Source organism: Raphanus sativus, chromosome 7 (genome assembly GCF_000801105.2).
Source record: "Raphanus sativus cultivar WK10039 chromosome 7, ASM80110v3, whole genome shotgun sequence".
Classification (NCBI taxonomy): domain Eukaryota; kingdom Viridiplantae; phylum Streptophyta; class Magnoliopsida; order Brassicales; family Brassicaceae; genus Raphanus; species Raphanus sativus.
In genome coordinates this window covers 15,913,633-15,939,466 of record NC_079517.1, presented here as the reverse complement: position 1 = coordinate 15,939,466, position 25,834 = coordinate 15,913,633, and the positions used below count along the sequence as shown (strand labels likewise).

The following is a 25,834-nucleotide window of genomic DNA, read 5'->3' as shown; positions in this document are numbered from 1 at the left end:
GTTGTGCATCTTCCCAGAGTTTTGCTTCCGTTACCGCTATTTTAAGTGTGTCCCTAGGATCAATATCCAGATTACTGAACACCTTATTATTTCGTCCTTTCCAGATGTACCATAATAGCCATGCAAAATGATGATCCTCCATTGTTGGCAAAACTCTCCAAAACAAATGATCCATATTCGTGTAAAGAGATTCAAAAGGAAAAATGTTTGGATTCGATGGAATCTGGGATAGGGCCCAGACTTGACGTGCTGGAGGACATTCAAAAAACACATGGTTTATTGATTCCTCTGGAGCACCACATCGATCACAACCTAGGTCCCCTGATAAACCCCTAGCATGTAAATTCTTTCTCACCGATATACATCCTGATACTAACTGCCATAGGAAATGTTTGAGTTTAGGTGGGCATCGTATTTTCCAACAATGTGCCTTAAGAGCATCCACTGTGGGTCCAAAAATCTGTTGTGGTCTTTCAATATCTGGGTATGCCCGTTCCACTTGATAACCTGATTTTACCGAATACTTTCCATTCTGAGTGAAATGCCATCCTTCCATGTCCAGTCTATGAGTCCTGCTCAGTGGTATGCTTTCTATTATCTTTGCATCCTCAGGATCTACTACCGCCCGAATTGCCTGTGAGTTCCATATTCTCCTCTCATGATCGATGAACTGATCAACCGTGAGGTCAGGGTGACTAGTAACTTGATTTTTATTTGCTGGTCTCGGGCGAGTGGTTGGGAGCCAAGGATCAGTCCATACAGATATGGACGATCCTGATCCCACCCTTTTAATTAGTCCTTTGCTTACCAGAGATCTAGCTGAAGAAATACTCCGCCAACCATATGACGGAGAGTATGAACGAATCAGATCCAGGGGTGATGCATTCCTGAAGTATCGACCTTTAAAAACACGAGAAAAAGTGTGTTTGGCTTCTCAATCAGCCTCCATAACTGCTTAGCCAGCATTGCTGTGTTAAAATCAGTTATCTCCTTGAAACCCAACCCGCCTTCCTCCTTGGTAAGGCATACCTTATCCCACGATTGCCAATGCATTCCTTTGGTACTTCCGCCTGGGCTCCACCAAAATCTAGCTACCACACTTGTTAGTTTCTTTGTTGTCGCTTTCGGTAATCGATAACAAGACATCACATGATTAGGTAGAGCAGTTGCCACAGATTTAATAATCACTTCCTTTCCTCCTTTCGTAAAAAACTTGAAGGTCCATCCATTAATTATACTATTTAGACGGTCATGTAGAAAGCCAAAAACCTGAATTTTTGATCCGCCCAGGTTCTCTGGCAAGCCCAGATAAGATCCCATACCTCCCAAATTTTGAATACCTAGTATATCCCGCATTTCCTGTCTTCGAGGCTCCTCAATCTTATGACCAAATTGAATCGATGATTTTTGAAAGTTTATAAGTTGTCCCGAAACTGCCTCTCAATCCTTTAAAATCCTGAGAATTGTTTGACATTCATCTCTTTGTGCTTGACAGAGAAAAGGCTGTCATCTGCAAATAACAGATGGGATATGGAGGGGCAAGCTCGTGCCACCTTCATTCCCGTAATTTCCTTATTTCGTTCCGCCTTTTTAATGTTTGCAATCAATGCTTCCGTACATATTATAAACAAGTACGGAGATAATGGATCCCCTTGTCGTAATCCCCTCTGAGGTACAATTTGACCTCGTGGTTGACCATTTAATAAAACCCGATATTGAACTGACGAAATACACTCCATAAGTAATTTAATCCAATGAGGATCAAAGCCCATCTTATGTAGAATTGCTTGAATAAAATCCCATTCTATGCGATCGTATGCTTTACTCATATCCGTTTTAATTGCCATATATTTTCCTTGACATGATTTATTTGCCCGTAAACCATGAAACATTTCCTGAGCTATTAAGATATTATCCGAAATCAACCTCCCAGCCACAAAGGCCGATTGAGTCTCCGAAACAAGAAGTGGGAGACACACTTTTAATCGCTGACATAACACCTTCGAGATAATCTTATACCCAACATTACACAGACTTATTGGCCTTAGCTCGGTCATTCTCGTTGGCCTCTCGGTTTTTGGGATCATACAAATATTTGTAATATTTAGCCTGTCATCCAATTCCCCCGTAAGCAGAAAATTATTAACCATTTCAACCACATCTTGCTTAATTATGTGCCAAGAACCTAATGGAATGAAATTAATTACTTTATAATTGGGTTTTCTTTAATATTTTTATACAACTAACTTAATTTTCCATAGTGTTTTTATTAATTGTATATACTCTATACATTATTTGAGAAGTGATTTTTCCACATGTCTCCTGAACAATTATTTTCACAAAAATAATATGATATGGCTACTAAAATTGATGACATGACTTATAACTTAATAATATTATTTATTTTATAGTTAGTTTTTCAAGATGATTTTGTTAAATAATTTATTATACTTGTAGGATTTTGTAATTCGTTTTTGTTTAATATTTTTGCTTAAAAGTTAATATTTATCTTTAATATTTATCCTTCTTTAATATCTTAAAATTATATATTAAAAAAAAGAATTACTTTCAAATAGATTTTTACAATTATTTTTATACTCTTTTAAAAAGAAGAAATTACTATCAAATAATTAAACAATATATAATTTTAAAAGACTATGTAATTGTAAACATCACTTTCAAATAGCTTTTTACAATTATTTTTTTGTTTAGAACTTTTTTAATAACTAAAATTATTATCAAATATTTTATAAAAATATAATGTTAAAGACTATGTAATAGTAATTTTACTTTTCTAAGATCTTAAAAAAACTTAAGAATAATTTGTAATTGAAATTTTACTTTTCTAAATCTAGACGAAAGAGAATTGTATAATATTTTTAACACATGTCATAATCTTAAATATATAACTAACATGTCGCGATCATGTATGTTGAGTTTTTCATGTGATCTAAATCTTCATAATTTTGGAATCAAAAATTTTCAGACGGTATCTAAAGTATTTGTTGAATCTAAGGAGGCGGCGATAGCGTCTTTGTCCGAAGCTGCCAAAAAGATGGATTTTGCGGCTTTGGTCGACAAAGTAAAGGTAAGAGTTGAATATGCGCTCGCTTTTGTGTAATCCACAAAATCGAATTTCAATTTTGGTCTTTTTTTTTTCTGTTAACAGGGTGTGCCGGAGCTTGACTTATTGAGGTTTAACTATTACCTTTCGAATGAATTTTCCCAAGTATCGTCATTACCAAGGTTTAACATGTTTTTGTGAACAGCCGTTTAGGTTAGAAGAAGAATAGAGAAGAAAACGTATTGAGGCAAATACCCGTTTAGGGTTTCTTATTAATGATGTGATAATAATTTACAAACTCTTAGACCCATATTTATACAGCCTCAAAAAACCCGATTTCCTTTTCCCAATAGAAATAGTAACTTTCCTAAACCGAAAAGGCATACTGTACCCACGAGTGCTGAACATTTTACTGGTACAATAGAGATTTAAGACACACAGATGCAACAATGGTAAAGAAATCTCCTTTGTCCGATGTGAGTGACTTTACCTTATTTTTTTCTTTCTTTCTTTCTTTCTTTTAAATAAAAAAAAAAAAACTCAGCTGATATCTTGCTTGCTTAACAGGTTCCATTATCTCATATTCCTAAGTCTGTCTACGAAACAGCAGCAGTTTGGATCAACCAACTTTCATTTGAGACACAGTGGAAGTTCGTATCGTGGGCACTTAATCGACTTCTCATTGATTGGGCAGCACATGCCACAGGCCAAGAACAAACTTTTACCAAATCTCAGGTAAAGTAAATTTCCCCCTTTGTTTTGTCACTTATATACCTTCTTCTACTTAGTCATTGTGGTAACATGTAGGTGGCGACGTTGGTTGAATTAGCCATGGTGTTGCGTGCGACACCTGATTCTTTGACTTGTCTTTTGCTGATGCTGAGGGGGAGACCTAAATATCATGGCCAAGACAAGACAAGCTTCCGCTTATCGTTTGGATGATGACTCAGGCCTTCCAAGATAATCTACTAATCATTAAATTAAAGCAACTATAATAAAAGGGATCAGATCAAAATATCTCCAAAAACCCGGATACCCGATTCATGTCCATTCTTACATCTATATGTACAAACGCCTAAGTATAATTGTAACAATAACTAATGTATAACAGCATGACAATCATATTCTTTTTAAAAAAATCAACATTAGGTTAATGTGAAGATCATGATATCTAGTTATTTCCTCAACATGTGACACAAAAAAAAAACACGCGAATATGTGAAAGATCATGTAGGAAAACTCTCCAGATATTTTTCTTGTGTGTCTTGACAATATATGAGAGAGCTTAATCACATATATAGATGTGTATAATTATAATTTTTTTCGGTTTATGAATTTTAAAAAGAAAATTATAGAGTTGAACCACATATATAGATATGTATAGTTCTTTTTGGTTTATGATTTTTAAATAGGAAAATTAATTAGTTATAATAAATACTTAAAATAATTATTCTACAAATATTTCTTATTAGGATTTGAAGAAAAAAATTACTATTAAACATTCTCTTGTTTAAAATTTTAGAAAAGTACAATTACTATCAAATTGATTTACAATATACTTTATTTAGAAATTTAGAAAACGAAAATAGTATTAATAATTATTTGACAAATGTTTTTTGTTTAATTTTTTTGTAAGTAAAAAAGTGCAGAAAAATACCAATAAATAATTCTGAAATTACTTTTTAAAAAAAAAAATTTAAAAGGAAAACTAATATCAAATAATCTTTTACAATAATCTTTTACAATAATCTTTTTTGGATTTTGGAAAAGCAAATTAGTATTAAATAAGTTATTTTACAAACTTCTCTTCTTTAGGATTTGTAAAAAGGAAATTTTCTAAAAATTACTAATGAATAATTTTTAAAATTAAATTTTACTATTAAATATTTACGGAAATTAGTTTTTCAAAATTATTTTTTAAATTTTATTAGTATATATATTTTTAATCATGAGATATTCTAACACAACTTCAAAATATTAAAAGGAAAATTACTGTCAAATAATATTTCTAGAATAATATTATTATGTAATTTTTGAAATTTCTTCTTTACTATTAAATAAATTTAAAAATTAATTTATTTCAAAATTCGTTTTTTTATTGTCTTAGTATATAGTGTTTTAATCATGAGATATTCTAAAACATGTCACATTATTAAAAAAAGGAAATTACTTTTAAATAATATTTTGAAATAATATTTTGTTTAAGATTTTAAAAATGGAAATTTACTATATAATTAATTTCACCAAAAGTTATTTTTATTATCTTATATATTTATTTTAAATTATGAAGTAGTTTAACACATATCACAATTTTAAATATATAACTATCATGTCAATTAACAACTTTGAAGAACCAAGTTTCCTATTAAGTAATTTTAATTAAGTATTTTTAAAATTTCCTTTTTCTATTAAATCAATTTCAAAATTAATTTATTTCAAAATTCATTTTTGTTATCTTAGTATATATATTTTATATCATTATAAATTTTAACCTCTTTAAAAATATTAAAAGGAAATTTACTATCAAATAATCATTTGCAACTATGTTTTGTTTAGGATTTTAAAATAGAAAATTACTATTAGAAATACTTACAATTAGTTTTTAACAAATTTGTTTTTATTATTATCTTAATATATATTTTAATTATAATATAGATTAACACATGTCGCAATCTTATTAATTTTATTGACATGTGTTGCGATCATGTTAATTAGTAAATTTGAAGAACCAAGCTTTATATAATAAGATATATAATATTTTAAGAGAGAATTTGATGATGAACATGCTACTAAAAATTATATAATATAAAGAAATAACTGACCAAAAGAATCTTACCATATAAATCGTGTGTTGAGTCTTTCATGTGATCTAAATCTTCATAATTTTGGAATCGAAAATTTTCAGGCGGTATCTAAGGTATTTGTCGAACCTCACATGCAACTGATTTTCTCTCAGTCAATCTTATTTGAAATTTATGATCTGAAACTCTGTAGTTTTTATTGCAATCTTGCACATTAAAATTGCAGATTTCAATGATGGCTCCTTCACGTAATCCTTGTCCAAACTTTTCAATAAGAGAATGATGCACATAACCTTGAATAGTATTTTCCTATATAATAAACAAATTATTTTTAATAATAAATTATATAAGGTTAAAACTAAAAAGAAATTAACCTTCTCATCGAGTATGAGAAAATTCATTCCCATAAGTTCATTATTCTTATTTAAATTTCTGGCCTCCCACTTTCGAGTAAAATGTTCTACGGTACGACGGTAAGGACATTTTTTATTCCACTGATTTAGAGTTAATTAACTTGCTGGAGCTATTATTTCTTGAGAATTCCTGGTAAATAGTCCTAATAAATAAGCATAGTTGAAACACACAGAAATAATAAGCATAACATTGATTGTTATGTCACCCAACACAACATAAATAAACATATTAAATAAGCATAATCACAACTAAAAGTCATAAAAATAGGACAAACACAACAATAACCATATTCACAACTAAATATATTAAAAAAGGATATGACAAGTTTGGGATATAAAACCTAACCTTCTATATTTCTTGAAGCAACGCTTATATTTGGTTGTGTGAAAAAATATGAGAGAGCTTAGTTATATATATAGATGTGAATAATCATTGTTCCTCTTGGGTTATGATCTTTTTAATTAGGGTTTGAATTAAGTAAAATCAACATTAAACAGTCTTTGACTTTTTTTTAAAGGAAACTTAGCATTTAATATTTCTTTACAGTTGTTTTTTTTATTTCTTTCGTAGTTATCTTTACTTTTTATTTACTTTTACTTTTTGAATCGTTTTTATATGTAAATATTTTTTTGGGGTTATGAACTTTTAATTAGGATTTTAATACATGAAAATTAGCATTAAAAATTCTTGTACATTTTTATTTTTTATATAATAATTTTTTTGGTTTATGACATTTTTAACTAAGATTTGAATAAAAGAAAATTAGCATTAATCAGCCTTTTACATTTTTGGTTTAATAATAATTGTTTTTAAATCATTTTTAAATGACAATTTCTTTCTTGGTTATGACCTTTTAAATTAGGATTTGAATAAAGAAAAATTAGCATTATTAAACAGTCTTTTAAATATTTTTGGTTTAATCTTTAAAAAGATAAGATTAATTTTATTTACTTATATGTATTTTAACACATGTCACAATCTTAAAGTTATAATTACCATGTGTCGCGATCGTGTTAATTAGTAAATTTGAAGAACCAAGCTTTATATAATAAGATGTTATTTACAAGCATGCCATGCTGATGTGGCGCTTCCACAATCATTCTTAGCCTAAATAATTAACTATCCTTCTTTAACTAGATTAATTACACAAAATACCAATCACAGATATGGACTAACATATTAACATTAATACTTATACACTTACCAACAAAAACTGGACGAACTGCATACACAAAAACGATTGGACCTATATGTTACGTAAAAATGTATAACATATTTGTCTGGTCAAGTTTAATATTTTTATATAAACATATATGTGGCTGATCAAAAAAATATGACGACACTAACGATAAAGAATTCCTCATATGTTCTTGGATAACTCAAGATAATACATTATAACACTGAAGTGGAATTGTTTATGTATTCATTGATATAATAGATGTGGTTTACATCGTAATTCATTGTTTACATTTGTATTCAAAAATTCATACGTGATAGTCACACATCATAAAATATATAAATGTTACAGTTATGGTTGGTTTCGGATTACTCTGGTTAAAGATCAAGAATTTTAAAATTCAAAAGGATAATTAATGCAGTATTTTTCCCCTGCATTTGTGCTTAAATTGAATTTTAAGGTGAAAATGTAAAGTTAAATAATTAAAAAAGGCAACTCCAACAAGATATCTTTTATATAAAAAACAGAGGTTGTCAAAAAAATTTATTTTATCTTCATTGTGAAAAATTGAAAGTGTTAAAAGATTATTTAGACTATAATTGGTTAAAAATCAGATGAAAACATATAAATAAGTATGATGCTTTTAATATTTACATTATTTAAAGCAGTTAATTTTTCATGTTCAGACATGATTTCATATATAATGAATTGATAACAAATTTCAACAGAAAAGCAACATCGATTCATATTTTTGGCGTAAAATCTGTTATTATCCAAATCAGTTTCAAATTAAAAATTAGGATAAATGTTTTTGTATTGGTTACAAAATTCAAAAGAATTAGTTAAAATATAAACAAATTTATACTTAAATAAAATGGCAGTTAAATTTTTGTTTTTCGGAATATCTATAGTTATCCATATTATCTTCAGGTAACGATTTTTATACCCTATAAAAGAGCTTTCTTTGCTTTCATATTTCTTCATTCAATAAACCATTTGTCTAGGTAAATATGATTTCTCTAAGATTTCTTTTATGTTTTCTTTTCGTAAGTAGTGCATATGCCACAATCGTTTCTCATGATGGCCGAGCCATTACCATTGATGGTCACCGCCGAGTTCTCCTTTCTGGTTCAATCCATTATCCTAGAAGCACTCCCGAGGTATTTTGATCTACCTTACATCAAACAGTATGTGTGGTCTTAGTCTTTTATGTTTGCTACTAATTATAATAGTTTTTGTGTAAATGTTTAGATGTGGCCGGATCTTATCAGAAAAAGTAAAGAAGGAGGTCTTGATGCGATAGAAACTTATGTCTTCTGGAATGCGCATGAGCCTACTCGCCGTCAATATGATTTTTCTGGAAAATTAGATCTTATCAGGTTCCTGAAAACCATTCAAGATGAAGGATTGTATGGTGTTCTTCGCATAGGACCATATGCATGTGCTGAGTGGAATTACGGGTAATGTATTAAAATGGATTTAGCTAGTCTCTTTAAATGCACTATATAACAGTTTAATACATTTTCATAATAAGCTAGCTTCTTGTATGCTGATATTGTGGTTTCCTATATAATTTTTTGGTCGATAAACGGTCTAATGAATTGATTTTATAAATTAGTATACCAAAACTTATGTATCATAAATGTCAATACTAGTCTTTTGATTGTAATATATATGTTTTTCTAATAAATTATCTTAATGAGTTAGCGTCTTGTATAATGATATTACAGTTTTTCATATAATAATTTTGACATGCAAATTTTTTAATAACAGAGGATTTCCTGTGTGGCTGCACAACATGCCTGGAATGGTGTTCAGAACTACAAATAAAGCATTTATGGTAATCTTACATGATGATCAATATTATTTTTATCATATATGTAGTGTTATTACTTAATTAAATTTTATATGAATGATTTATGTATAGGATGAGATGCAAAACTTTACAACTATGATAGTAGACATGGTCAAGAAAGAAAATTTATTTGCATCACAAGGAGGCCCAATTATTCTTGCTCAGGTAATTGATTTAACCTTTTACATACATTATGTGTTTCCAAATGTTATATACAATTCTTAAAAATATTTTTTTGTTTTATTAATCTTGTAGATAGAAAATGAGTATGGAAATGTAATGGGACCCTACGGAGAATCGGGTAAAGCATACATTAAGTGGTGTGCAAACATGGCTCAGTCTCTTGATGTAGGTGTTCCATGGATAATGTGTCAACAAAATGATGCTCCTCAGCCTATGGTAATTAGATCAGTCTAGTTATAATGAATATTTATTTAATATATTCAAAGGTTAACTTTTTTTTTAAATTGTTTTGTTTTAATAGTTGAATACATGTAATGGCTTCTATTGTGACAATTTTGTACCAAACAATCTCAACACTCCTAAGATGTGGACTGAGAATTGGACCGGATGGTTAGTTTCATTTTCAGTATGGTTTTTTCCTTATTTGTATATATTCTATCATAAATATATATAATTTGTCTTCTGTTTGTTTAGGTTTAAGCAATGGGGTGGTAAAAATCCTCACAGAACAACCGAAGATGTTGCATTTTCCGTTGCAAGATTCTTCCAAAGAGGAGGAACTTTTAATAATTATTATATGGTAAAAGATAATAACGAAAATTTAACTTATTTATTAAAATAAGCTCACATAAAATCGACATTAACTAGAAAGAGTAATTGATTTTTTTTATTATTATAGTACCATGGAGGCACCAACTTTGATAGAACCGCAGGTGGTCCATACATCACAACTTCATATGATTATGATGCTCCCCTTGACGAATATGGTAAATTTAAAGTATATTCATATTTAAAATATTTTAGAAGTTTCTATTTTTACTAACATGGAAGTCTATTAGGTAATTTGAATCAACCAAAATATGGGCATTTGAAACAACTTCATGATGTTCTTCATTCTATGGAAAGAACTCTCGCATACGGAAACATCTCCACCATTGACTTTGGAAACTCTGCATCGGTAATATTCTTATTATTTTATCAGTATTTTACATTTTATTCTTGAACTAATTATTTATCATGAAAATATTAAGTAGGCAACAATTTATAAAACCGAAGAAGGATCAAGCTGCTTTTTTGGAAATGGAAATGAATCTTCAGATGCAAAAATTAGTTTCCAAGGAGAATCTTATGTTGTTCCGGCTTGGTCTGTTACTATTTTACCGGATTGCAAAAATGAGGCTTACAACACTGCCAAGGTTTTTATTTTACATTTCTTTTGTTGATTTTAAATTTTCATACTAGCAACCATTATTCATTCAAATTTGTAGAAAAACATATCATTTTTTGTTGGTTTTAAATTTTCAGATTACCACTCAGACTTCAGTGATGGTTAAGAAACCAAATGAAGCTGAGGATAGCCCTTCAACTCTGAAATGGTCATGGAGACCAGAGAACATAGACAACTTCCTTTTGAAAGGAAAAGGAGAATCTACACAGACACAATTATTTGATCAGAAAGTAGTAACCAATGACCAAAGTGATTATCTATGGTACATGACTACCGTTAAGTTTAGAAAACGAGATCCATTTTTGGGTAAAACCATGTCTCTTCGCGTCAACAGTACTGCTCATGTCCTTCACGCTTTTGTCAATGGACACTATATTGGTAAGTAGCTCTTATATATATTGTACATATCTCAATAACACTAACTTACCAAAATCATTAATTTATATTTTTAGGTAATCAACACGCTGAGGATGGAAATTTTCATTATGTATTTGAGAAAGATGTAAAGTTTAAGTCTGGTCGTAATGTCATTGCTCTTCTTAGCATAACTGTGGGACTTGCGGTAAGTTCTTATATATTATTTTTATCTTGTATTTTCTTTAAAGTTTAAACTCTTTTATTTTTAATTTTTAACTGAAAACTATTTTTTGTCAAATTTTTTATAGAACTATGGTGCTTTCTTTGAAAGTAAGCCGGCTGGAATCACTGGACCCATTTTTATTAATGGAAGAAATGGTGATGAAACTATAGTCAAGGACTTGTCTGCTCATAAATGGAGCTACAAAACCGGTTTGAATGGGTTTGAGAACCAACTCTTTAGAACCGAATCAATGTCTAAATGGTCAGTTGAAAGCGTACCATTTAACCGAACCATGACTTGGTATAAGGTAAATAGGTGTTATTATCTATAAGATAACTAACCAAACACTTTTTTATTTAATATCAAATCAAATCATTCCATTTTATCTTTCAGACTACGTTCAAGGCTCCCTTGGGAAATGATCCAGTTGTTGTCGATCTTCTGGGACTTGGAAAAGGTACAGCTTGGGTCAATGGAAACAACATTGGACGTTATTGGCCAGCATTCATTTCAAGCAAAAATGGTTGTGCTGCAAAATGTAATTATAGAGGTGCTTATCATGCTGAAAAATGTCTGACCAATTGTGGAGAACCCACACAGAGATGGTATGTTTTCCACATCTTATTAGGTTTTAGAATCAAATATTCTAATGTTAAACCTGATAAATATTTACTGGGATTTTTTGCTTTGTTCTTTTCTTGAACAGGTACCATGTTCCTCGTTCTTTCTTGAATGCAGAAGGAGATAACACACTTGTTTTGTTTGAGGAGATGGGAGGAAACCCATCGCTTGTCAGTTTCCAAACTACTAGAGTGGGAAGTGTATGTGCTAATGTTTATGAGAAAAACTTTATTGAGCTTTCATGCGACAGAAAACCCATTTCTGCCATCAAATTTGCTTCCTTTGGTAACCCGGATGGCAGTTGTGGATCTTTTGAAAAAGGAAATTGTGAATCAAGTAACAACACTATTGATATTCTCACACAAGAATGCGTTGGAAAAGAGAAGTGTTCCATTGATGTCTCTACAGAAAAGTTTGGAGCACCGGATTGCAGTGGTGCTGCTAGAAGGCTTGCTGTCGAAGCTATTTGCTAAATGTTTTTTTAGATTTATGGTGTTTTTCTGTATCACATTTCCAAATTATGCTATATTTTTATTTTTCAAGTATTTAAGTCTTCTAATCTTTAAGGGCGGTGGTTTTATTCAATAAAATAACACATTCTTATATACATTTTACACAATCATCTTCTTTTCCCACAAAGTCGTGGTAATTTCTTCCCCACAGTCCTCACTCTCTCTCTCTCTCTCTCTCTCTCTCTGAAATATTGAATAATTGTTCCCTTCAATATTTTTCTCTCTCTTTAATATATAACACTAACTAAACTGCGCTAGCTAAGTTGGTAAATAACAAATTTTAGTGTATTAAGATACATTATTTCAAGTCTTATTGTGAAATTTTTATTTTCTTTTTCTTTTTTTGAATTAAATAAAATCATGAGCTTACAACCAATCACACAAAATGAAGGAGAAAAGAAATATCAAATTTGAAAGCAGAATGTTTTAGTTCAAGTAAATAGTATATAAAACATGAAGAATAGAAGACTATATCTTAAAAAGTATAGTAGACTCTCTATAAATAGTATAATTCCCATTATTCCAATATATAATTTTTACAGGTTCATGGTATTCAATACTTTTTGGCCATCTTTGATTTTCAATAATATAACCATAATATGTTATCATTCGTAAACGCTTAGGTTTTATAATAAGTTGATATACTATGGATCTTACCAATTTTATGCCATAGTATATGTTTATTTAGAGTCTTTATATTAGCCCAGGGGTGTCTGTCCGAACCGAACCGATTTTTTTTGTTTTCAGTTCAGTTACGGTTTTGGATTCGGTTTAGTTCGGTAAGACTTTTAAAAATAATTATGTTTTTGGTTCGGTTCGGTTTTTTGATTTTCAGAAAAAATTAAGAAAATCCAAAATAACCAAATATGTTTGAAAATAACCAAAATAACCAAATTAAAGCGAAATAATATTTAATTTGTAATATATTTGTACGTATTTGTAAGTTTTGTTTTTGTTAAACAGAAAGGAAAATAAAATATTTGTCGAGTTGTTAATAATTTTTAAATTGATCTTATATAAAAATTACTATTATAAATATTTTTAATTTAACGTAATACATATGTAAATATATATCTATATAATTTTGTTTTAATAATTTTTAGAGTCTTTATATTAGCCCAGGAGTGTTTTTCTGAATCGAACCGATTTTTTTTTGTTTTCAGTTCAGTTACGGTTTTGGATTCGGTTTAGTTCGGTAAGACTTTTAAAAATAATTATGTTTTTGGTTCGGTTCGGTTTCTTGATTTTCAGAAAAAATTAAGAAAACCAAAAATAACCAAAAGTGTTTGAAAATAACCGAAAATAACCAAATTAAAGCGAAATAATATTTAATTTGTAATATATTTGTATGTATTTGTAAGTTTTGATCTTGTTAAACAGAAAGGAAAATAAAATATTGTCGAGTTGTTGATAATTTTTAAATTGATCTTATATAAAAATTACTATTATAAATATTTTTAATTTAACGTAATACATATGTAAATATATATATCTATATAATTTTGTTTTAACAAAGGGTTTACTAAAGTATTTTTATCTAATTTGATTTTGTAATATTTTGAATTTTATAAATATATAAATTAATTTACGTAATATATCACGACTGGTACTATTTTGATTTTTTATGTTTGGTTATCTATATATGGTCGAAAATATGTATATTTCATATTATTATCTTGTTTTGATTTTTTTTCCTTACGTATGAACTGAATAATAGTACACTCAAATATTGAGATGTGTAAAAAGGTATGTTTACTTAGAAGGTTTCAAGAGATCATTGGGTTTTGACCATTTATTTTTGGTAAATCCAGTGGGTCTCAGTGGTGGCTTAGCTCTGTTTTGGCGGAACTCACATGAGGTGGAGGTGATTTCAGCATATGATAGAATTATCGATGTCAAAGTCAAACAGAGAGATTTAGTGTTCTTCATCTCTTTTGTTTATGGAGACCTGATGCGACACAAGAGACATATTGTGTGGGATAACTTGAAGTCTATTGGTCTGAACAGGAACGCAGGATGGTGTTTAGTCGGAGACTTCAATGAAATGATGAATACATAGGAGAAAAGTGGGGGTCCAGTTCGTGAAGAATCATCATTTTACCCCTTTCGTTCAATGGCAAGAGATTGTCAGATCAAGGAGATACCGAGCTCGGGAGACAAGTTATCATGGGCTGGAGTAAGAGAAGTGATCTCCAATGGAGTTAAAGAGAATGTGTGGGTGCAGTGTAGGCTTGATAGAGCCTTTGGAAACTCAGAATGGTTCAGTCTTTTCCCTCGTTCACACACTATATACCTAGAGAGGTTGGAGTCCGATCACAGACCAATTCTGACTAACATTAGGGGAATTGAATCGAGGCGTGTGGGACGCTTTATGTATGACAAGAGATGGAGCAATAAGCCAGAAGTTGTGGAGCTTATACGCAAAGGCTGGATTTCTCATACAAGTAATGCTAGCGCTTCAGTCTCAGAACGCATTGCAGCTTGCAGGAAGATACTTTCTAAATGGAAACGTTCTGAAGTTAGCAATTCAAAGAGGATGATAGTGAAACTGCGAGTGGAGCTTGAGCAGGAAGAGATGAAGTCAGATCCCTCTATGCCCAGGATCATATTTTTAAAGTTGGAATTGGCTAAATTATTTCAAGAGGAGGAAGAGTACTGGAAGCTTAGGAGCAAGAATAATTGGCTTCAGTCGGGTGATAAAAACACTAAAGTGTTTCATGGATGGGCTAAGACTAGGAAGATGAAGAACAACATTCCAAGTCTCACTGACTCTGAGGGGATCGAACATACTTCTGAAGAAGCTAAAGGTGATATAGCGATAAAGTATTTATCTGAGCTCTTCAAGTCGTCTCATCCCACGGATGCTACTGAGCTTCTTCGAGACTTCGCACCTCGAGTTACTGCCAGTATGAATGAAGGTCTGATTAAGCCGGTCTCTGATGCAGAAATAAAAAGAGCTGTCAAAGCTATAAAGAGTGATAGCTCACCAGGAGCAGATGGAATGACAAGACATTTCTTCCAAAAGTTCTGGACGATCACGGGACCGCAAATCATAGAGGAAGTTAAGAAGTTTTTCATAGAGGGAGTGATACCACAAGATTGGAACTTCACACAGCTTTGCTTATTACCGAAGAAACCAAATCCTACCCTCATGACAGACCTTCGACCAATCAGTTTATGCGCAGTCTCGTACAAGATTGTCTCAAATATCTTATGCGCACGTCTGAAGGGCATTCTTCCGCGACTGGTATCTCCAACGCAAGGCGCTTTTGTTGCAGGCAGACTGATATCTGATAACCTACTGATTGCACATGAGATGGTACCTGGCTTGAAGACCAATCCGAACTGCAAAAGAGATTTCATTGCTATCAAAACAGACATGTCCAAGGCCTACGACCGAGTTGAATGGGGATTCTTGGAAGTTCTGTCACATATACTGTACTCATCAATGGTCAAGCGTATGGGAAGATAACACCTGAACGTGGCATTAGAAAAGGTGACCCATTGTCACCATTCTTATTCATACTATGTGCGGAAGCATTAGTACATGTCATGAATAAAGCGGAGCTCGAAGGAAATATTACTGGTATGAGATTGACGAAAAACTGCCCCTCTATTCAGCACTTGTTGTTTGCCGATGACAGCTTGTTTCTGTGCCAAGCAACGTTGAAAGAATGCACCAATTTCTTACATTACCTGCAGCTTTATGGTAAAGCATCCGGCCAGGAGATTAATTTTCACAAATCATCGATCACTTTTGGTGCTGACATTGATCCGGTCATGAGACGTCTACTTGCTGAGAGACTTAAGATCGAGAATGAGGGCGGAGCTGGCACTTACTTGGGTCTTCCGGAATGTTTTAGTGGCTCCAAACAAAAGTTGCTAGCCTTTATAGGTGAGAAGCTTGGTAAAAGACTCAATGGATGGTACGCCAAGATGTTTCTCTTGGTGGAAAAGAGGTCCTCCTTAAATCTATTGCTATGGCGCTTCCTGTATACGCTATGTCTTGCTTCAGATTGACAAAACATCACTGCCAAAAAAATAATGAGTGCTATGTCGGCTTTCTGGTGGAACGAGTGCAGTGACAAGAAGAAAATACATTGGGTATCATGGCCAAATCTATGCTTACCAAAGGATCTCGGGGGTTTAGGCTTTCGAGACATTGAAGATTTTAATCAAGCATTATTGGCCAAGCAAGCATGGAAGCTTCTCAATGAACCGCAAAGTCTCCTTTCTCAAGTATACAAAGGCAGGTACTATGCCAACAAAGAATTCTTAGAGTGCGGTAAGGGGTACAGACCTTCATATGCTTGGAGAAGCATCTTGTTTGGGCGAGAATTACTTCAAAAGGGTCTCATTAAGTCCATTGGTAATGGAAATTCGACGTATGTTTGGGGTGAGAAGTGGATTATGGATGATTCTCCCAGAAGATCGGTTAACCGTCAACTACTCATTGATGTTATGTTAAAGGTGTCATCATTAACAGATGGGTCAGGGGGCTGGAATAATGATTTACTGGTTGAGTTATTCCCTCCCAATGAGGTTCACCGAATTCAGCAAATGAGGCCAGGACTAGCAGAGGACTGTTATATTTGGGCATACTCAAGACAGGGAGCTTACACAGTCAAGACTGGGTATGAGATTTTGGTTAGAGAGAAAGTACTCCAGGCGGGTCAGATTTCTCAGCAGGAGCAGGTCCGCAATAACCTGAAGAAAAAGATATGGAAAATGCCTACTTTGCCGAAGGTTAGAATGTTTTTGTGGAGGGCTGTATCTGGAGCTCTTGCAGTCGCTGAGCGTCTTAATCATAGAGGATTGGGAGTGGATACGACTTGCAAATTATGTCACAATGGTCTGGAAACAATCAATCACGTCTTGTTTCAATGCTCCGCAGCTTCCAATACATGGTCTGACGCAGGAATCCCTCTCCCGGTGGTCACTCTGCAACAGTCTCTGGAGGAAAATCTTACACTCGTGTTTAATCTAATGGAGGACAAGAGCCGACCTCAAAATATAGTACGTGCTATACCTTGGATACTTTGGTTAATTTGGAAGAGCAGAAACTCCATTTTATATGCGGAGACACAAATATCCAAGGACAGAGCTTTGCAAGAGATGAGAGAGGAAATAGAACAGTGGTTTCTATTAAATATGCCTATCGTACAAGACTCAGGAGAGAGATCCAATGGTGAGATATGGCTTCCACCGGAGGAGGGAGTAATAAAATGTAATATACATGCAAATTGGCGTAATACAGTTCTTTACAGTGGGGTTGCGTGGTTAGCAAGGGACGAATCAGGGAACGTTTCTTATCATGCACGAGACGCGTTCATTCAAACACCCAATCGTATGATTGCAGAGCTCCGTTGTGTGATATGGGCCCTCACGAGCTTACATGATCTTGGTGTCACGAGAGTCATCATCTCCTCAGACTATAGGGAAGTAATGGAAGCTCTGAAACTCCCACTACAATGGCCACGATACAGAGAGTTGATTTCACAGGTACTAAAGCTCACAGAGAAGTTTGTGATGGTTTCCTTTGAAACTGAGAAGGTATCAACGAATGGTATAGCAAGAGATATTGCGAGAAGCGTCTTGAGAGATGGAAGACTGCGATCTTATCTAGCCTTGGGAGGGCCATCTTGGCTTCATGATCGGCTTGCTAGAGAAAGAAATGGAAGCGACATATGACTCTTATTTTGAGTATTGTGCGTTGTCCTTGATGTTACCTACCTTGTGGTAGAAGGCTTGGCCTTGTTTTGCTTTAATTGTCACCAAACTTTCTTTGACTAATATCAATCTAGACGTTAAAAAAAATGCAAAAATGTGGGTGATATAATGATAGGCACGTGAGATATTATTATGTTACAAATAAAATCTTATTTAGACATAATTATTAACAGAATTAAGTGGGATTGATAAATGATGGTAATATAATGTATACAATAAATGAAAGGGTCTAACAACCTTGTTTAAGTATATTTTTTTAGAATATTTCCCTTTAAATAGTATAGATTATTTAAGAGCATTTTTTATTTGTGAGGGTCTATTTTTCACTACAAACCTTATCTTATTAGTTATTAGTAAAAAGCTGAGGTCGAGATACTATTAAAGATGGAAATACTTGAATTCTTATCTGAGGTCGAGATACTATTAAAGATGAAAATACTTGAATTCATAAGAAATTGTTTACAAATGTAGCACATGATTTACATAAGCTTTTCAAAAGGAAAAACATGGAGAAGTGACTTTTATAAAATATAAGATTTATTAGGAAGCTTTACAAAAGGAAAAACATGGAGAAGTGACTTTTATAAAATAAGATTTATTAGGAATGATATGATCTTAAATGAAGAAAGATTATTGATTCTATGTATCCTTAAGAAAAGATTTTTTTTTAATTCTTTTTCATATAAATCCAAAATATTAACAACAGATGTAATTGCTATTTAAGCTTTAAAACATATAAACTATATTTTTTTTTATGTTGGATTGTATTATTAAGCTTTGTAGACAAAGAGTTTTAAACAATGAGAACTATTAAAATAAATGTAGAAAAAGATACACCAGTAGAGATCCAAAGTAAACTAACACAAATTTATTTTGCGTATGAATGATTAAAAAAATATATATAAAAACCCCATATTTGTTTCTGGAATAGTTGAGTCTTAAGCGAGATAATCTTCGTATTAGTCCGAAACAACACGCTTTAGACTGAATTAAGAATTGTCCCTCTCTTTTAATACTTTTTAGTAGGAGTCACCGAGACAAAACAATTCTTTATATTGCTCTTTTGATAATACTAGAGTCAAAGAGATTACTGTTCTATATAATTTGATTCTGCTTTTTGAAGTACACATAGTTTGCAGAAAAAATCCGTCATTATCACATGAAGAACCATCAACGATTAAAGCTGGTAAGACCTGTCGCCACCATCTGCAGTAGATTTATCAATTACTTTTTCTAAAAAATTCAATTGAAGTGAGGTTTTTATATTTCCAAATATATTGGAATAAACATACAAAAAACAATAAAAACTTTGTCAGATTTAAAATAAATTGGCTATCAGACAAAATAAGTAAGCAGAATTAGATCAAATTAAGGAAATAGAATCAAAATGAATCAAACAATCCGATGATGGAGCTATAGAAGCCTCCAGACATCAGCTTGAAACTATAAAAAATCTTCCTTTTTCTCTTGACGGCTGAAATATATTTTTCCTATTTTATTGAAATATAGTTCGTTATATACAGTGGAAAGTCTATAAATTAATACTCGATAAATTAATAAACACGGTAAATTAATAAACATCTTCGATCCCAAGTTGGACCGGTGTAATATATGTAATAATTCAATAAAATAATAAGATAATAATATTTTAAAAACTCTTAGATAAAGATATGGTCCCATTAAAATTATAAATACATAATTAACATACATATAATTTTTTAAGCATACACAAAACTTTTATTGTTTATTTTTCTTTAAAATAAATTTTATCTCTAATTTTATCCAACTACATATAAAAGTGAATTTGTATTCCACAATATGTAATCATCATACATAAAATACATAATTAATCCAATAAAATAGTTAAAACACATCTATACAAACTTTAACCAATATATAATCATAAATGAAAATATTCATTTCAGTTTTCTACACTATAAATATTTTAAAAAATATAAATTAAAAAAGGAAATTCTTCTTAAATTAATAACTCCATAAATTAATAAATTCTTGAAGTCCCAATATTATTGTTTTATAGTTTTACTGTACGATGTAATTTCTCTAAGATATTTAACCCTTCTTCTTCCTTTGAAGAACACGAACCAGAGCTTATCGTCGCCCTTGGCGAGTTTTTTCCAACCAAGGTGATTCCGGCGAGACAGTGAGCTTTGGAAGAGACTGAAGCACTTTCTTCTTCAGTCTTTTGTTTGCCGCTTCTACCTATGGTGGAGTAGATTTACTTGAATTTCCTTATGATCCGGAGGATTAATTGTTACTGATGGCTAGACGATAGAGCCAAAGGAATCGAGGATGAAGATAAGTTTGGTTGGGTTTATAATTTTAAAAGGGTTTCAAGGAAGTTGATCTCGGTGGGAAAAAGAAGTTGAACCAGTTTGGTTCATGTTAGTTTACTTCGAATTCCATCTCCATCATGTTGTTGCTCTTTAAAAGCAGCGGTTAAAATCTTTGAATTCCATCTCCAATGGTACTTCTTAATAAGATTATCAATATTCCCATAGATTTAAATAGAAAATATTCTCACTTTTGGTGGGAAATGCTGATTATAAATTACAGATTATAGGTATGGAAGATGGTTTACTCGAAGATGTTTTCTTATTGGCAAGTTTCTCCGATGAAGGTGATTCTGGTGAGAATACATATCAAGGTGCATAGGAGAGAAACTCGACGAAGACGGTGAAACCAAATCAAATGTGTGATTATGTTTTGATTAGAGAAAGTAGTTAAGAAACTTGAGCCAATGAAATTAGGCTTATTTGTTTGAGAGTTTTGAAAATAAGGATTTGATGGATAATGGTCCTTGTTCGTATAAGAAAAGTTAACAGTTTTATTCAATGCAAAAATAAAAAATGAAAAAGTTGTCAAACTAAGTATCAAACTCTTGTACAGTAGCACAATAAAAATTAGATATTTCCAACTGAGTTCGTGCGACTATCTGAATATTTAAGGGTAATATTTATAAATGTAAAAGATAATTCATATAAATTTGGCAATTGACAAATGATTTGTTTATCATAGTAGTTTTAATGGTTATGATAAGATTTATTCAATGCTCAGACACAAATTTGATCGACACCAACAATATATCTTTTATATAAAAAGCAGAGGTTGTCAAACAAATTATTTTATCTTCATTGTGAAAAATGGAAAGTGTTAAAAGATTATTTAGACTATAATTGGTTAAAAATAAGATGAAAACATATAAATAAGTATTATATGATGCTTTTAATATTTACATTATTTAAAAACAGTTAATTTTTCATGTTCAGACATGTTTTCAGATATAATGAATTGATAACAAATTTCAACAGAAAAGCAACATCGATTCATATTTTTGGCGTAAAATCTGTTATTATCCAAATCAGTTTCAAATTAAAAATTAGGATAAATGTTTTTGTATTGGTTACAAAATTAAAAATAATTAGTTAAAATATAAACAAATTTTATACTTAAATAAAATGGCAGTTAAATTTTTGTTTTTCGGAATATCTATAGTTATCCATATTATCTTCAGGTAACGAATTTTATACCCTATAAAAAAGCTTTCTTTGCTTTCATATTCCTTCATTCAATAAACCATTTGTCTAGGTAAATATGATTTCTCTAAGATTTATTTTATGTTTTCTTTTCGTAAGTAGTGCATATGCCACAATCGTTTCTCATGATGGCCGAGCCATTACCATTGATGGTCACCGCCGAGTTCTCCTTTCTGGTTCGATCCATTATCCTAGAAGCACTCCCGAGGTATTTTGATCTACCTTACATCAAACAGTATGTGTGGTCTTAGTCTTTTATGTTTGCTACTAATCATAATCGTTTTTGTTTAAATGTTTAGATGTGGCCGGATCTTATCAGAAAAAGTAAAGAAGGAGGTCTTGATGCGATAGAAACTTATGTCTTCTGGAATGCGCATGAGCCTACTCGCCGTCAATATGATTTTTCTGGAAAATTAGATCTTATCAGGTTCCTGAAAACCATTCAAGATGAAGGATTGTATGGTGTTCTTCGCATAGGACCATATGCATGTGCGGAGTGGAATTACGGGTAATGTATTAAAATGGATTTAGCTAGTCTCTTTAAATGCAATATATAACAGTTTAATACATTTTCATAATAAGCTAGCTTCTTGTATGCTGATATTGTGGTTTCCCATATAATTTTTTGGTCGATAAACGGTCTAATGAATTGATTTTATAAATTAGTATACCAAAACTTATGTATCATAAATGTCAATACTAGTCTTTTGGTTGTAATATATATGTTTTTCTAATAAATTATCTTAATGAGTTAGCGTCTTGTATAATGATATTACAGTTTCTCATATAATAATTTTGACATGCAAATTTTTTAATTATTTTAAACAGAGGATTTCCTGTGTGGCTGCACAACATGCCTGGAATGGTGTTCAGAACTACAAATAAAGCATTTATGGTAATCTTACATGATGATCAATATTATTTTTATCATATATGTAGTGTTATTACTTAATTAAATTTTAAATGAATGATTTATGTATAGGATGAGATGCAAAACTTTACAACTATGATAGTAGACATGGTCAAGAAAGAAAATTTATTTGCATCACAAGGAGGCCCAATTATTCTTGCTCAGGTAATTGATTTAACCTTTTAAATACATTATGTGTTTCCAAATGTTATATACAATTCTTAAAAATATTTTTTGTTTTATTAATCTTGTAGATAGAAAATGAGTATGGAAATGTAATGGGACCCTACGGAGAATCGGGTAAAGCATACATTAAGTGGTGTGCAAACATGGCACAGTCTCTTGATGTAGGTGTTCCATGGATAATGTGTCAACAAAATGATGCTCCTCAGCCTATGGTAATTAGATCAGTCTAGTTATAATGAATATTTATTTAATATATTCAAAGGTTAACTTTTTTTTAAATTGTTTTGTTTTAATAGTTGAATACATGTAATGGCTTCTATTGTGACAATTTTGTACCAAACAATCCCAACACTCCTAAGATGTGGACTGAGAATTGGACCGGATGGTTAGTTTCATTTTCAGTATGGTTTTTTTCTTATTTATATATATTTTATCATAAATATATATACTTTGTCTTCTATTTGTTTAGGTTTAAGCAATGGGGTGGTAAAAATCCTCACAGAACAACCGAAGATGTTGCATTTTCCGTTGCAAGATTCTTCCAAAGAGGAGGAACTTTTAATAATTATTATATGGTAAAAGATAATAATGAAAAATTAACTTATTTAATAAAATAAGCTCACATAAAATCGACATTAACTAGAAAGAGTAATTGATTTTTTTTTAATTATTATAGTACCATGGAGGCACCAACTTTGATAGAACCGCAGGTGGTCCATACATCACAACTTCATATGATTATGATGCTCCCCTTGACGAATATGGTAAATTTAAAGTATATTCATATTTAAAATATTTTAGAAGTTTCTATTTTTACTAACATGGAAGTCTATTAGGTAATTTGAATCAACCAAAATATGGGCATTTGAAACAACTTCATGATGTTCTTCATTCTATGGAGAGAACTCTCACATACGGAAACATCTCCACCATTGACTTTGGAAACTCTGCATCTGTAATATTCTTATTATTTTATCAGTATTTTACATTTTATTCTTGAACTAATTATTTATCATGAAAATATTATGTAGGCAACAATTTATAAAACCGAAGAAGGATCAAGCTGCTTTTTTGGAAATGGAAATGAATCTTCAGATGCAAAAATAAGTTTCCAAGGAGAATCTTATGTTGTTCCGGCTTGGTCTGTTACCATTTTACCGGATTGCAAAAATGAGGCTTACAACACTGCCAAGGTTTTTATTTTACATTTCTTTTGTTGATTTTAAATTTTCATACTAGCAACCATTATTCATTCAAATTTGTAGAAAAACATATCATTTTTGTTGGTTTTAAATTTTCAGATTACCACTCAGACTTCAGTGATGGTTAAGAAATCAAATGAAGCTGTGGATAGCCCTTCAACTCTGAAATGGTCATGGAGACCAGAGAACATAGACAACTTCCTTTTGAAAGGAAAAGGAGAATCTACACATACACAATTATTTGATCAGAAAGTAGTAACCAATGACCAAAGTGATTATCTATGGTACATGACTACCGTTAAGTTTAAAAAACGAGATCCATTTTTGGGTAAAACCATGTCTCTTCGCGTCAACAGTACTGCTCATGTCCTTCACGCTTTTGTCAATGGACACTATATTGGTAAGTAGCTCCTATATATGTTGTACATATCTCAATAACACTAACTACCAAAAATCATTGATTTATATTTTTAGGTAATCAACACGCTGAGGATGGAAATTTTCATTATGTATTTGAGAAAGATGTAAAGTTTAAGTCTGGTCGTAATGTCATTGCTCTTCTTAGCATAACTGTGGGACTTGCGGTAAGTTCTTATATATTATTTTTATCTTGTATTTTCTTTAAAGTTTAAACTCTTTTATTTTTAATTTTTAACTGAAAACTATTTTTTTTGTCAAATTTTTTATAGAACTATGGTGCTTTCTTTGAAAGTAAGCCGGCTGGAATCACTGGACCCATTTTTATTAATGGAAGAAGTGGTGATGAAACTATAGCCAAGGACTTGTCTGCTCATAAATGGAGCTACAAAACCGGTTTGAATGGGTTTGAGAACCAACTCTTTAGAACCGAATCAATGTCTAAATGGTCAGTTGAAAGCGTACCATTTAACCGAACCATGACTTGGTATAAGGTAAATAGGTGTTATTATCTATAAGATAACTAACCAAACACTTTTTTATTTAATATCAAATCAAATCATTCCATTTTATCTTTCAGACTACGTTCAAGGCTCCCTTGGGAAATGATCCAGTTGTTGTCGATCTTCTGGGACTTGGAAAAGGTACAGCTTGGGTCAATGGAAACAACATTGGACGTTATTGGCCAGCATTCATTTCAAGCAAAAATGGTTGTGCTGCAAAATGTAATTATAGAGGTGCTTATCATGCTGAAAAATGTCTGACCAATTGTGGAGAACCCACACAGAGATGGTATGTTTTCCACATCTTATTAGGTTTTAGAATCAAATATTCTAATGTTAAACCTGATAAATATTTACTGGGATTTTTTGCTTTGTTCTTTTCTTGAACAGGTACCATGTTCCTCGTTCTTTCTTGAATGCAGAAGGAGATAACACACTTGTTTTGTTTGAGGAGATGGGAGGAAACCCATCGCTTGTCAGTTTCCAAACTACTAGAGTGGGAAGTGTATGTGCTAATGTTTATGAGAAAAACTTTATTGAGCTTTCATGCGACAGAAAACCCATTTCTGCCATCAAATTTGCTTCCTTTGGTAACCCGGATGGCAGTTGTGGATCTTTTGAAAAAGGAAATTGTGAATCAAGTAACAACACTATTGATATTCTCACACAAGAATGCGTTGGAAAAGAGAAGTGTTCCATTGATGTCTCTACAAAAAAGTTTGGAGCACCGGATTGCAGTGGTGTTGCTAGAAGGCTCGCTGTCGAAGCTATTTGCTAAATGTTTTTTTAGATTTATGGTTTTTCTTTATCACATTTCCAAATTATGCTATATTTTTATTTTTCAAGTATTTAAGTCTTTTAATCTTTACGGGCGGTGGTTTTATTCAATAAAATAAC

General features: G+C 31.6%; 1 protein-coding gene and 2 pseudogenes across 1 annotated transcript; all 3 read left to right on the top strand.

The window, feature by feature from the left end:
- Positions 1 to 3,296: 3,296 nt before the first annotated feature.
- LOC130497470 (uncharacterized) lies at positions 3,297 to 4,021 on the top strand. Its single transcript, XM_056990271.1, has 3 exons — positions 3,297 to 3,540; positions 3,632 to 3,799; positions 3,872 to 4,021. Exons 1-3 carry the CDS (start codon positions 3,514 to 3,516, stop codon positions 4,004 to 4,006), a joined length of 330 nt encoding a protein of 109 aa, XP_056846251.1. The 5' UTR covers positions 3,297 to 3,513; the 3' UTR covers positions 4,007 to 4,021.
- Positions 4,022 to 8,330: 4,309 nt separating this feature from the next.
- On the top strand, positions 8,331 to 12,396 carry LOC108815516 (beta-galactosidase 15-like; annotated as a pseudogene).
- Positions 12,397 to 20,748: 8,352 nt separating this feature from the next.
- On the top strand, positions 20,749 to 25,715 carry LOC108815517 (beta-galactosidase 15-like; annotated as a pseudogene).
- The last annotated feature ends 119 nt before the right edge of the window (positions 25,716 to 25,834 follow it).

What these genes read in the sequence shown, in the direction of transcription:
- LOC130497470 (XM_056990271.1), top strand. Translation starts at nt 3,514, where the DNA reads ATGGTAAAGAAATCTCCTTTGTCCGAT. An exon ending in AGAAATCTCCTTTGTCCGAT is followed by an intron (nt 3,541 to 3,631) that starts GTGAGTGACTTT and finishes CTTGCTTAACAG; the next exon opens with GTTCCATTATCTCATATTCC. An exon ending in AAACTTTTACCAAATCTCAG is followed by an intron (nt 3,800 to 3,871) that starts GTAAAGTAAATT and finishes GGTAACATGTAG; the next exon opens with GTGGCGACGTTGGTTGAATT.